At 36.9% G+C, this 14394-nt stretch overlaps 2 protein-coding genes across 3 annotated transcripts; one reads left to right on the top strand and one right to left on the bottom strand.

Annotated features, from left to right (window-relative positions):
- The first annotated feature begins 733 nt into the window (after positions 1 to 733).
- On the top strand, positions 734 to 3815 carry LOC107860790 (GRAS family protein RAM1). The gene is made up of 2 exons (XM_016706265.2): positions 734 to 2091; positions 2601 to 3815. The coding sequence occupies exons 1-2, from the start codon at positions 1087 to 1089 to the stop codon at positions 3720 to 3722; spliced, it is 2127 nt and encodes a 708-aa protein (XP_016561751.1). The 5' UTR covers positions 734 to 1086; the 3' UTR covers positions 3723 to 3815.
- An 810-nt stretch (positions 3816 to 4625) lies between these two features.
- Positions 4626 to 9439, bottom strand: LOC107860791 (membrane-anchored ubiquitin-fold protein 3). Of its 2 annotated transcripts, none has more exons than XM_016706266.2 (4): positions 9251 to 9438; positions 8969 to 9125; positions 6664 to 6834; positions 4626 to 4967 (listed from the first exon to the last, which is right to left on the bottom strand). In XM_016706266.2, the coding sequence occupies exons 2-4, from the start codon at positions 9096 to 9098 to the stop codon at positions 4912 to 4914; spliced, it is 357 nt and encodes a 118-aa protein (XP_016561752.2). In that variant the 5' UTR covers positions 9099 to 9125; positions 9251 to 9438; the 3' UTR covers positions 4626 to 4911. The 2 variants fall into 2 exon arrangements, with proteins under 2 accessions (XP_016561752.2, XP_047263596.1); XM_047407640.1 differs by lacking the exon at positions 4626 to 4967 and adding an exon at positions 4990 to 5302 and having other exon boundaries at positions 8969 to 9127; positions 9253 to 9439.
- Positions 9440 to 14394: the final 4955 nt, after the last annotated feature.

The raw sequence follows: 14394 nt of genomic DNA, 5'->3' as shown, positions 1-14394 counted from the left end.
AAACAAATTATCATACTTAGAACAAATATGTAGAGCTTTGTTAGATTATCAAGTTGAACAACCACACATGCATTTGATCTTCATATAAAGCTTGATATGATATCCTAAACAATGACGTAATAACTTATTACAATTGGTAATATATTGTGCTGATAGTGTTAAAAAGATGTTCAGCATTATTAGTGTGTGTATAAGTTTTAAAGCTATATGTAAAAAGGTGACATTTTTTACCAAAAATTCTACCACCCAAATTAAAATAAACATAAAACAGAATGGGGCAAGTGTTGAGGAAATTGGCAAGTGACTTCATTGTTAACATAAGAAGTAGCATTGCATTTATCTAATATCCCTTTCATTCCGCTTCGACCAATAATCCGCTCTCTTGCGGATTTCACTATACTCCCATTATTTAATAATGTAATGTATAGTTGTATACCAGCCACCAGCAACTGAAACTGAATCATAATATATCCTTTTTTTATCAAAAATTCCCAACTATGCTTTTGCTATCGTCAGCTGGGCCGGCCCATGATGGGACCCACCTCCACGAAACTTCCTACAACTGGACCTACCTAATATCTCGCCACACTACCGTTGGTAGAGTTTAACAAAACCAACAACACACAAAATAAAATGATTGGAATCAACCAACCAGCTAAAGAGAAATTTTTAGTTAAAAGTATAAAAGGTATAATTCCAAATCCAATTCTCAGGAGGAGAGAGGTCGATAAAATTCACAAACTCCCAAACATGCTAAATGAAAAAGTCACAGATTTTTCCAAGATTTTTTCCCCTCAAATGCTACACAGTCTGGACAAACTGACGAATTCCCATTTCCAATTAAATAAAATGATTTAGAGGGTCACATGAATTACTTCTCACCTTTAAAAAGCCTCTTTCCTTTTCCGTTTCGCTTGAGTTGTGTTTCTTCACAACTCTCATTTTATGTCTCATGACAACTTCATGTCATAACCATTTCTAATTTCCCTGGTAATTATTTATTTATATATATATATATAGGACATCAAATCATAATAATAAAAGTTGACAAAATTAGCAGAAAGCAAAAAGCAGGGGGAGTGGCCGATGAGCGTGATGAGCAATACTTTGTGTGGGAGCATGGGGAGCTTAAAGAATGACATAAAAAGTGAGGTTGGCAGCTTAAAGAGTGAGATAGGAAGTCTCAAGAGTGAGAATTCGTACAGTAAGCTGCTGCCAGATGACTCTCTTGCTTCTTCTGAATCCAAGAAGGTGACTCCTGTCTCCTCTGACTTTGAACTCAATGGTAGCAGCTTAGCACCTAACCAAGTGGACGATGACGTTGAAATCCAATCTCCTGATAACTCAATTTGGGAGTCCTTCTTCGCTGATCAGCTCGAGGGAGATTTCATGATCTCTTCCCCAATCAGGAACCTTCCCTCGCCTCAGCCTGCTTCCAGTTTCAGTACTGCTACTACTCACAGTAACAATAACAACAACAACAATAACTACTACAACGCATACGCACATCATCAGGGAATTCATGGGCAGAGCATGATGATGTGCTCCCCTCCTCGCTCTCCCCTCGGACCTAATAATTACAACTCGAGTAACAAAGGCAAGGGACTGAGCCCGCTCCAAAAAGTTTTCAACTCTCCTAATAACCAGTTCATGCAGATTGAGAGCTTTAACCTGCCAGCTCTCGAGAGTTTCTTGGATGATGATTATGACAAGGAAGATTTGGCATCCTCATACTCCACCCTCAAAGTTTCAGGCGGTGGAGTAGCTGGATCCGCTTCCGAGTCATTCGATGCTCTGTCGGTAATTCCTGATTTTTTAGAGTGCCTGGCGTTGCCAAATTCATCATCCAATACGTCTGGTAGCTTTGTGGGATCATTGCTCAGCAACACATTTTCCAGCCAACTACTTAACCAAGACGACGAGATTTTCCAGACTGGTTCTATCGCTCCTTTGTCACAACAGCTACATCAAGAACGGCAGCATGAGAAGCAACAAAAACAAAGACCAACATATGTTCAACCACCATCAACACAACAACAACAACATACACAAATTTTCAATCACAACTTGATTGTTGCTGCTTCTGATCAGGTACTACTACTTTATCTATGATTTTCTGGTTCTCCTTTCTTAAATCTAATGCTGATACTTAACCGAGGATTTACCACAATGCCTGTGAAAACCGTATCTACTTTTACTCATGCAACTATATCAAAATTTACTCGTCTTTCCAATGCTTCTGATTTGGTGTTAATGTTCCTGCTTCACAACAATAGCTTTAGATCTTTTTAAATGCATGTAGAAACCAACCATGTCAAGCTTAAATTGCAGTACGTCTACGGTGAATTAAAATGGCTGTCTTATGATAAGACTCTTTATCACCATGCAGATGTGTTTGTCCCTCTTCCTATGGATAAAAGTTTGTATATAGTATAAAATGAACGTAGTCCTTGTCATTCCACATAACTGGACTCTTTGAATCGGTATAAACTATTGCTCGTGTGAAGACGTTCCAGTAGATAACAATGTTTAATTTAATATCCTACAAAGGTGGCATCACTATATATACTAAAGAAGTGTTAATTAATATGTAAATGCAGGAACAGGACAGTGGCTTACAACTGGTGCACCTTCTCCTTGCTTGTGCAGAAGCAGTGTCCAAAGAGGACTACATGTTGGCAAGAAGATACCTCCACCACCTGAATCGAGTAGTTACCCCAATAGGCGACTCCATGCAACGCGTAGCTTCTTGCTTCACCGAAGCTCTTAGTGCTAGACTTGCAGCAACTCTAGCTACTAAACCCAGCACTTCTAACCCTAAACCTTTCAATCCTTTTCCTCCTAATTCCCTCGAAATCCTCAAGATCTATCAGATTCTTTATCAAGCTTGCCCTTATGTCAAATTCGCTCATTTCACAGCTAATCAAGCCATATTTGAAGCATTTGAAGCTGAGGAGCGTGTTCATGTTATCGATTTAGACATCCTTCAAGGTTATCAGTGGCCGGCTTTTATGCAAGCGTTAGCAGCCCGACCAGGCGGTGCTCCGTTCCTTCGCATTACAGGAGTCGGGCCGTCTCCAGAGGCCGTCAGGGAAACGGGCCGGTGTTTGACAGAACTGGCCCACTCCCTCCACGTTCCCTTCGAATTCCACCCGGTGGGGGAACAGCTAGAGGATTTGAAACCACACATGTTCAACAGAAGGATCGGTGAGGCTCTGGCCGTGAATTCGGTGAATCGACTCCATAGAGTCCCAGGCAATTGTATTGGCAACTTGTTAGCCATGATCAGAGACCAAGCCCCGAATATAGTAACGATAGTGGAGCAAGAAGCGAGTCACAACGGACCGTATTTCCTAGGCCGGTTCCTGGAAGCGTTGCACTACTATTCAGCGATATTTGATTCGCTGGATGCAACATTTCCAGGAGATTCATCACAGAGAGCAAAACTGGAGCAGTACATATTCGGACCGGAGATAATGAACATAGTGTCGTGCGAGGGAACGGAGAGAGTGGTGCGGCACGAGAGGTTGGAAAAGTGGAGGAGAGTGATGGAAGGGAAAGGGTTTAAAGGAGTAGCACTGAGTGCAAACGCAGTGACACAGTCCAAAATATTACTGGGTCTCTATTCCTGTGATGGTTATAAATTAACAGAGGACAATGGCTGCTTGCTTTTGGGATGGCAAGATAGAGCCATTCTTGCGGCCTCTGCATGGCGATGCTGATTTCATTTCTCCATTTCTCTCAATTTTTACCTTGTATCTCTCCCTTTTTTCTAGTTTACTTAATATTTCTCTTTCGGAGTGAGATTGCTTCTTTCTTTTTCATTTTTTTGAGCACGTAAATCAAAAGATACGGAAATGCCCAAGAGGAAAAGGCAACGAAATAGAATTATCAAAGTTCTAGATATTTCTTTTTACGTGTAACTTGAAAAGGACCACTAAATACGGATTAGGTCAACATTAATTTATTCACGTACCATGCAATCTTTACCAAGTTTTGTCATTCCTTTGAATGTACATCACAATATTTAGATTGCTCAAATTGCTCCTCACTATCCTAAGTGATTACATCCGTTGATTTAATATGTGACACGTGTCAGTTATCTAATGACGTATCGGACAAAACTGGAGGATGCATTACTGCGTAACTAATTATTGTCGAATATCAAAGTGTTTAATTTATTTCAATTACGTATAACTTATTTAGGTCGTTACTATATTAAAAAAAGAAAAAAGAAAAAAAAATTGCACCATCAGATCAACTTTGTGTCCCAAAAGTAGAGACTCTGTATTAACTAGTAAGCGGAGGATTTTCAAGCCTCATCAGCTACACATTCTCTCTCATTTTCTCCGGTTAAAATGAAAATGGTGTCATTTGCCATCTGAACCAACGTCCTAGTTACTCTCAAGATCAGATACCTTTTTAATGTACAAGCAGAGGTATATATAGGTGTGAACGAAGCTGCACTGATTATAACGCTCTTGGTAAATAAATAACCTGGAATGCACAACAAAATTACATTGGATGCCGGTAGGGAATGAACTTCTATATCCAGCAATCTGATCCGTTTTCCTTTTACTTTGTACCCCGTTAACGTAGGTACTTGCACACCAATATGCCAGTTATTGACTTGGGGAAAAAAAATGAACAATTATGCGTCTTTTTGACAAGATGATCCAAGTACATGGTGACAAAAAATCCTTCTGCGTGTCTCCAGTTTCCTCTGGATTTTTTTATATGAGAAATCTGTGACTACAAGTGTAAAGAGACAAACTTTCTATAATACATAACAATGCTTTTCAACAAACATGTAATAATGATGTATCATACATATTATGGCACCAGACTGAACTTCACAGCACAGGTAACCCAAAAGGATACAAGAAGATCAAACTACATACACTTGCAATCTCACAATATGGAACACGAACAGATACTTTGATTTGGGGCCTTGTCAATCTTCTTTTCTGTTTTACAAAGACGAGTCTCAGCAGCAACAAAAGGAAAAGATTAAAGACATCAATGGCTCAACAACACAACACTGGATTGAATATTGAAAACTGGGGGGCTGGAGTAGAGAATAGACGTAGCAGGGGACACCAAAGATCTTCAAATACACAGCTCTCTCTTAAGTTTCAAGATAAGCACATTGCCACGGAACAATTATAAACGCATTGATAAAATTATTCCAGTTTTGAGTATTTGCAACTTCAGCAAGTGGAACAAAGCTCCTAAGAACTTAGTAAGTCCTTATTCATTAGCTGCTCTACAAGTTGAGTGTCAGTGGTTATCTCAGTTCACACTATAAAGTGCAAGAGTATTTCAATTGTAGCAAAGAGAAATTATGCACACAATTGTAATTTCACAATTCACAAATCAGATAATTCCGCAAAAAAAATAAAAAAATGTAGCACTACTTACAGGTGAATAAGTTAAAATTAAAAAAACAAAAAACATAGACAACGTAAAGATGCAACATCATCGACTGCGCCTCAATCCCGACGTAGATGGAGTCAGCTACATGGATCCTCGCTAACCATGTCATTCCCATTTAGACCCACATCCCATTATTTGAAGATTTAGATTCTGTAACATTAGAAGTTTCTCAACATTTTTTACTGGTGGCATCAAGTTTAAGCCCTCTGGATTAGCTATCATCAAGTTTCAAATAAATTTTGTCTAAAAATTAGATCTCATCGGTCGGTCATTTTCCAAATCCAAATTTGAAGCCGAAGCCGAACGACAACGACGACGGCGCGAGGCACCACCTTGTTCCTGCCTTATAAACACATGAAAGCTTCTTTCTCCCACCAATGTGGGAGAATTTAGTAAGCTTTCCATAAAAGAGTACACTTTCCATTTTAGTGTCTCTCTTTCCCTCCACTATTTTTCCCTCCATTTTCCATTCACACATACACCTTGAACCCATCATTAAATACTTTCAGCGAACTCCAGACCCTTCTTGAAGTGGGGTCACACTGGGTATGTTGTTGTACTTTATTGACCACTAGGTCATTGAACACATACAACATATGTTAACATCTATGCACTTGTTCCTACTTTTCATTCAATTTCATTACCACTAGGTCACACCCTTAGTTGCATACTTGTATCTTTACATCGGCATACCCAGTATAGTCTTACAAGTGGGGCATACTTGCATCTTTACAGACATGCTTTAATAGATATTACTTTTTAAAAGAAAAGTTTAACATGGAAGATAGTTGCTAATTTAGTGGACATAAAGTTAATTGAATCGATTTGACAAGTGTAGTGTGTACTGTGCAGAGTTCAAGAAATATTACAGATGGAATCACAGAAATCAGATTATCGTAACCTCCTTCTTTCTTCTCATAACTATACACATTTCTCCATACCACACGTGAAAGAATCCAACTAAACAATATCTGAACATCTTTTACTGTTGGCTTAAGAGAAATGACAACAACAACAACAACAAACCCCGTGTATTCCCACATAGTGAGGTCTGGGGAGGGTAAGATGTACGCAGTCCATAAATAAGACTTGCACATGCAACGTAACTATGTTAGGACCAGATGCATTGTATGTCATAAATAAGACTTGCACATGCAACGCTTTTGCTTACAACAAGAAGACACAAACATAGAATTACAACATATTGCGGTAGTAAGGGGAACCTACCTGACTTTGCTTTAGCTAAAGATGGTTGTACAACAGCATGCAAGGTAATTACACCATTTGGTAGCTCACCGAAAGGCGTCTTGCATTGACCAACAGTCCTGCTGTTTTCTAAAATTTTGCCAGCATATATCAATTTTACATCATTTGCCGCCTTGGGAGAAACTTTTTTATCTGCAGTAAACCAGCTGAATCTTATCAAAACGTAGCTCACAGACAAAACATACAATAAAGCAGATCTGATTAAGAACCCTTTTTCACAAATCCTACAGGAAAACTGACCATGGAAAAAGCAACAAAACATGACTCAGAGGAAGATATCAAGTGTCAAAGTTCAGCTGTCTATTCACATTCTTGCATGGTCTAGGGCAAAAATAAAGGTGTTTTTTTCCCAGGTTCAAAACTAAATCACCTCTATCAATATAGGTTTATAATTCGAAACTGTTGGACTTGGGTTTACCCCCTGTTTGATAGGAGTGAAAATAAGACATATTGAAGGTTCCGTCATCAAATACAGAAACATATAACTGTCTCTTCTATTTCTGAAAAACCATCGACTTGTGTCCCTGACTTTGGCTCTAGAAGAACTTTACCAATAGCTAATCCAGAGGGCTTAAACTTTTGGCTGATCTTTATCTTTCTTTTGATTTTGAGTGTGCAGGAAGGGAAAATTTTTTCGTCCAGGCTCTTCGAATCCAAAAGTCCCTCATCATAAGATTCACTTAGAATCGCGCTATGGTATTGTTTGATATTTTTCTTGGTCAGCAACTATTGAGCAATGTGCTTTGATTATGCTTAGCGAAGAACCAACAGACCTTCGTGCTTTTCTATGCTTCTGGCATTTGACAACAATGCACTTACCCTCTACCGAGAACTCCTAAGGTCCATGGGTGCTTCTTCAATCTCAAAATGAGAAGGGACCAAAATGCTTGTCAATCATTCATAAGAGTCATTTCTGATTTGGTGTCATTACCTCGAAGATTTAGATATCAAGTCCCCTTCTACAAATACTCTCTTCATATATCTCGGTATCTCAAAAAATACTTAGCAAGGCTTCCATAAGTACCCTTGGATATGTTTCAGTACAAACCCCCAATGGTACGAATTTTAAGAGTATACATACACTTGTAGACTTCAGTGCATATCTGACAACTTGCATGCATATCCTATTTTTCTTGTAATATGTTATCAATCATAAGATTTTGAATGTCTCTGGTCACAAATGATCTAGGTTGAGTCAATCCAGTGATGATGGTGATTGGATAATCAATTATCCCCTGACTTTTTTCACAGTATGAATTGTAGGTTGGTTATGTTTGAATTATCTAAACACTAGAGTATATTACTGAAGTAATATGTATGAATGCATTCCCTTCATGTGATTTTGCCAAAGTACGAGCGAGCAATCATAAATTCAAGAATGTCAGCTTATATGAATGAGTTAACAAAGAGTATACTGGATGAGGTTCTATGGTGGATGACATGGGTTCATGACTTCACGGAAGGCATATGACTCCATCAGCTACTTGTTTATCCCAGTTATGGATAAACTAAGAATGCAGAGCATGAAGATTCTACAGTACAAGATATTGCATATTTATGTTGTGCTAAATGACGAAACTAGCAAAGAGGTCAAACCAAAGTTGGAGAAACCCTCAAGATAGTAAAGAGTTGAAGTAAAACTAAGACCTAATATACGCGGCCTAAGACTCCTGAACCCAGTGATAGCATGCAGTTCTTTTATGTGAAAGTACAGCAAGGGACACGGTGAAAGTTCATAATTTGAACGGTGCCCCTAAAAAATTTTGGAATAAGCAGCACATTAAGACTGGACAAACATTAGAAACACAGAACCGTTATATGCAAAGATGGAAAGATGAGTCATCTTAAGCAAAATTGAGGTTTAGATCTCATTACAGTTTTTTCTAAAACACAGAAAAGCTCACTATAGTTCTTGCCTCATAAAATGCCGGAAAAAAAAAATACTTTCCAGCGTTACTTCACAATTAGGAATTTTTGACAAAAATTAGCACTTTTTGACTACTCCCCTTGACAATAAACATTGTAACTAGTAAACGAGGACTTAAAAGGAAAATCATCCTAATCATCGAACGTGAATCTGCCTTTGCCTAGTTCCATTAAGAAATTATCACAACAGTGTTAGAACGGACTGTGTATATTAAGGCACTCAACTCAAGAAGTGCCGCATGACACAATCAAAAAAAAGTCAAGTAATAACCTTAAAGAGAGTTGAAATGCCTTTATTTTGAAAATGAAAAGTATAGGAAGGAAGTAAAAAAGGAAAAACCTTTGGGCCAGTCGGCGACAATCCTTTGTTTAAGCATAGCAATGGTGGAAGCAGGTGAGTAACGAAAAGGACCAATATCTGATCCATCGTATAACCGAAATTTGAGTTCAATTAAGTCCTCATCCGGCATTTGATGTCCGATCAACCGGACCCCCAACTAACAAAGTCAACACACAGAAATTGAGCTGAAACCCCATAGACATTAGTAGTTTTAAGAAAATGCTATTTCTAAGCTACCAAGTATGACACCAATATATAAAAATAAATTAATTAATAAAATAGCTGTGATTAACGATTATTGATTGGAAGTAGTAGTATTATTGAGGTTGATTGCATTGACTTCAGTGAGGTAAGGGGAACCCTAATTTGTGAGTTTCGTTGAACGTGAAAGCAAGCAAGAAATGTAAAACAGTGAAACGAGTGATAGCAACTACTTTTCCTTTTTGGTTTTACTCATTTATATGTAGTGTAGCTGTAGGGATTCACTTAAATCAATCTACTATATATACATAGCAAGTACAACACGTGGCGCTTAGCTGCCAAATCCCTTTCTCTTCTTTTTTCACTTTTTATTTTGCTTAATTACTGCGTATTTGTCTTTTGCATTTTTATTATTTATCTCGTGATTTTTTTTATAATATCACAAGTGAAAATAATAATTTTTTGAAGTTGGTGTTGTGTTTAGACTAAGCCTGACAATGGAATCAGAAAATTCTGTTTCGTTCCGCCAACTCCGATTTCAACATGGTTCTGTTGCCGGTAACGCCATGGTGTCAGTTAGTACCGGTATACCAGTACCCAGTGGTCCGGATAACGTTACCGATGCGAACCTTCAAAAAATCCAGTAGTTTCGGTCTCGGTTAACCGGTTCCGATCCGTCAAATGCTTAAATACCTGCTTTCTAAAAAAAAAAAATGGGGAGGTATTTGGCACGACACTGGCAACGGCTCTTTCGGGTCGTTGCTTTGTAGCCGTTTAAACAACCCCCTCCCAATTATTCCACACCACTCCTTAAAATTTTCACTATAAATATTCTTTATTTCAATTCTTTTTTCACACAAATATTATCAATTCTCATACTCTATCTTAATATTCTCACATTCTCTCTAAATATTTATAATTATTATATTAGCTGGAGTTGAAGATTCAATTATTATATTAGTTAGAGTTGAAGATTTGTTGAAAATATTACAAGTTTCAATTATCATCTTTTAATTCCGACATTTGGTATACGTCTGCTTTTACGCAAACGTTCGGTATATTCATTCCAACTTTAATCTCTTTTTATTTACGTTAATATCTATATTTTTATTTTTTAGTATCTACATTTGTTTACTTACATTAATTTTTTAATTTATAATATTTGTATTGCTTGTTTTAATATTTTAATTTAAATTATGGATTTCGAAAAAAATAGTAGTGGTAAAAAATCAATCTTTGGTAAGGTTTTTTGTAGAAATCAAAAAAAGTAAAGCTAGTACTACCACTAGTTCATTACCGCATAGATTTAATGAAACTTCTTTATCACAACCTAATAGTTTCAATGTTGGTATCGGTATGGAATTAGATAATGAAACTCTAAGTAGGCGTTATAATAATTTTAAGGAAGACTAACCAGAGGAAGATGATATAGAAGAACAAGAGTAAGGTGATACCCTACCCTTACTAGTCCGGTTACGGAATTATCAGAATACGGTGAAGAACTTTTCCCTTTACCGAAATTTACTAGAGTCAAAGATACCGAACGTACTAAAAGGTCTTTAGTTTGAAAATTTATGGAGCATGATAGGGTAAAAAGTACTGTTACTTGCAATAAATGCAAGCAAGTTTTTAAATATTTGACCAGGGAAAAAAATGGCGGGTCAGAGTTGCTAACTCACATTTGACGAGATGTAATAAAGAATTTGTTCGTCTAAAAAATGAGGTTAAGGCAAAAAAAATGGTACACAATTTGTGCATGAATTTGTAAGAGGTAATATGGTTCAAACGCATTTAGACATGTTTAACCCGGCTGAAGCACGTTCATCATAACTAGAGAAAATGGTTGTTGTTATGGGTTTGTCTTTTAGTTTTCCTTCGCATCCCGGTTTTATTCATTATATTCAACGAGTATATAATTCCTCTTTTAAAGGTTTTTCACGAAATACTATTAAAAATGATACTTTTAAATTTCAAGCTGAACATTGCCATTTTCTTCGTTGTTTATTTGATAAATTTGATGGAAGAATATCTGTTACTTCTGATATGGATCATAGTGTTATCGGTAATGATTATTTTACTCTCAAGGCTCATTAGATTGATTACGATTGGAACATGCAAAAAAGAATTATTGCTTATAAATATGTTGATGAGTCTAAAACCGGCATGTAATATAGCTAGTACAATAGCGGAGAGCATGAAATATTTTAGATTTATTGGTAAACCTATGACATGCACATTAGATAATGCTTCTAATAATTTGAAAGCTATTGAAGTGTTAAAAATTAGATTATGTCCTATGGATGAAGATCATTTTCATGTTAGATGTGCTGCGCATATTTTAAATTTGATAATACATAAAGGTGTTCATTTATTTGGACATGGTTGTCTTAAAGATCGAATTGCTTGTAGTTATATTTTTAAAAATAAAAGAAAGATTGTCATGGATGATTTAAATATAAATGTAATCAATGTGAACTTCCATATAGAAAAGTTTCAAAAGAAATTTTTATTCGATGGAATTCTTTGTTTCAAATGCTTGTAGTTGCTTTTATATATCGTAAACTTATACAATTAGTTTATAATGCTTATAATGAGGATGTTAATTTAATGTTAGATGAAGATGATTGGACTGAAATACAAGAACTTTGTAAATTTTTGAAAACTTTTTATCAAGCTACGGAAATAGTATTCTGCTCAATATACTCCAACCATTTCTTCTATTTTAGTAACTATTTCTAAAGTACTTGCTGAATATAAAAAGTTATGCCCTTACAAAGAGGCAATTGAATCTATGTTTGAAAAATTTTAAAAATATTATTTTTCTGTTCCGTAAATTTTTTTGACAACTAATTTATTCAACTCATTTTATAAAGAATATGGTATAGTGATGTTGGTTAGAAAATTACAACAATTTAGAAATTGGACCTCATGAAAAGCCATCAGTTAAAACTTGTTGTGGTAGCATAGTACCTACCGCTAAGAGTTTATATAACTTGTATCAAGTTATGGAACAAAATATTGGATTGATCAAACCTACTACTTCTAGACGTAGATATGATGATTTAGATGACGAGATGGACGAAGAACTTGGTCTTCAATGTTGTAGGAGTAATGCTTTTGATTCGTATCTTTCACAGGATCGGGAAAGTATTAGAGATGAAAATGAAAAACAACAATTTTTATCATGGTGGAAGACCCGTATTAGGCAATTTCCAATTTGATTATTATTATTTTATGTTGTATAAAGAAAAGGTATAACAAAATTTTCTTAATTTTATAAATTAAACAAGTAATTTTAAATATAGGGAGCAAATAAAACAAAATCTAGAAAATATTTGATAAAAAAATAAAGGATGAGGTTTGTTTGTACTTTTCATGATTGTGAGTGAGTACTTGCACCCTAAACTACTTGGTCTCTCTCCGATGTCTCCGTCCTCCATTTGTTTGAAATAAGTACCAACTTGAATATGTCCATATTTTCGTTTCACCATTTTTACAGGAATACTAATTCAAACTCAAAATAACATTTATTTTTATTTCTGTAGTAGATCTATTTAGGCAGCGTGGTCACTGCTGAGGCTGACATAGCCGAAAGGTGAAAATTGGGCCGCATTTGTCATCTAAAGTTGCTAGCTTTCCGTATCATCAAGAAAGAAAAAACTAGGGGTGCTTGGCAGGCCGAGGAACAAAGTAACCATTACCAAACATCATCCATGTGGATGGCACTACCTACTAGCCTGCCTGGGGAGGGATCAACATTTGATAAGTGCAGGCACAATATAGGCATCGGTGTTTATTTTTTTTCAATCCAAGGGGACAAACACCGGAGAAACTTACCCCTAAACATGGGGACAACTTCTGATCCAGAAGTGGTTCAGGGTTCAACAGGACCAATTGCGTGCACCTCTCAACCCCACACCCCCGGGTTGTCTCAATCGCACAATCTCACTACTCTTAAAGGGGGAAATTTGTTCCTCACTAATCGATGCGGGACAATATGTATTCGCTCGGCCTTCTACTTTCTCATCAAAATATATGAAAGTATTTTGCGCTCCCACACACAGTGGAGTTATATATAATTTATTCATGTAATGTATTAGTATATTATTTTGGTAAATATAATATTTAAATAGATTGTATTCTTTTTAAAATTATTTTGTAATGTTGATGCACCAACATTTTTAGAAACTAAGCTTAAGGATGGAGCGCACACAAATTTTATCTCTATCTTACGGAGGTAGAGAAATTGTTTAATGTGATAACCAAACACACAATAACAACAACAACAACAAATCCAGTGAATTCCCACCAAAAGGGATCTGGGGAGGGTAAAATGTACGCAGTCCATACGGCTACTTCTGAAAAAGTAGAGAGGCTATTTCCGATAGACCCCCGGCTCAAGATCAAGAATAGTTAACACGGTCATAGTAATACTTGAAGTAGAATGGATGGCATAACCGAAATAAGAAATGAGAAATAATAAAAATAGAGCTAAGAGAGCCATGAAAATAAGAGCAATACGAAAGTAAAAAACAGTAAATAAGAAATAATAAAAGGTCACCCCCTCGTAGTAGCATACACTAACAACTCCTACCAGTGAGCACAGTCGTAATCTTACTAAGCCGGCTACACCAGAGCTCCCTAACTACTAGCTATAACCCACACACGCATTAACCTTCTACCCTAATCCGCGACCTCCACACCTTCCTATCTAGACTCATGTCCTCAGAAAGCTGTAACAACCCTATGTCTTGACTAATCACTTCTCTCCAGTATTTCTTCGGCCTACCTCTACTCCTCCGGAAATCATCCAAAGCTAGTTTCTCACACTTACGAACTGGGACATCTGTGTCCCTCCTCATCACATGCCCAAACCATCTCAGTCTTTCTTCCCGCATCTTGTCCTCCATCGAAGTCACTCCCATCTTCTCCCGGATAATCTCATTCCTAACTCTATTTCCTCTAGTAAGTCCACACATCCAACGCAACATTATCATTTCCGCTACCTTTAATTTTTGAATGTGGGAGTTTTTGACTGACCAACACTCCACACCATACAGCATGGTCGAACGAACTGCCACTCTGTAGAACTTGCCTTTAAGCTTTAAGGGCACCTTCTTATCGCACAGCACTCCCGAGGCGAGCCTCCACTTTATCCAACCTGCTCCAATACGTTTAGAGACATCCTCATCAATCTCACCATTCCCCTGGATCATAGACCCAAG

This window comes from Capsicum annuum, chromosome 2, assembly GCF_002878395.1.
Source record: "Capsicum annuum cultivar UCD-10X-F1 chromosome 2, UCD10Xv1.1, whole genome shotgun sequence".
In the NCBI taxonomy this organism is placed as follows: Eukaryota; Viridiplantae; Streptophyta; class Magnoliopsida; order Solanales; family Solanaceae; genus Capsicum; species Capsicum annuum.
This window is presented reverse-complemented; position numbering and strand designations above follow the sequence as displayed.

What these genes read in the sequence shown, in the direction of transcription:
- LOC107860790 (XM_016706265.2), top strand. Translation starts at nt 1,087, where the DNA reads ATGAGCGTGATGAGCAATACTTTGTGTGGGAGCATGGGGAGCTTAAAG. An exon ending in TTGTTGCTGCTTCTGATCAG is followed by an intron (nt 2,092 to 2,600) that starts GTACTACTACTT and finishes ATGTAAATGCAG; the next exon opens with GAACAGGACAGTGGCTTACA.
- LOC107860791 (XM_016706266.2), bottom strand. Translation starts at nt 9,098, where the DNA reads ATGCCGGATGAGGACTTAATTGAACTCAAATTTCGGTTATACGATGGA. An exon ending in TGTCGCCGACTGGCCCAAAG is followed by an intron (nt 6,835 to 8,968) that starts GTTTTTCCTTTT and finishes GGTTTACTGCAG; the next exon opens with ATAAAAAAGTTTCTCCCAAG. An exon ending in TTTAGCTAAAGCAAAGTCAG is followed by an intron (nt 4,968 to 6,663) that starts GTAGGTTCCCCT and finishes TTTGTAAAACAG; the next exon opens with AAAAGAAGATTGACAAGGCC.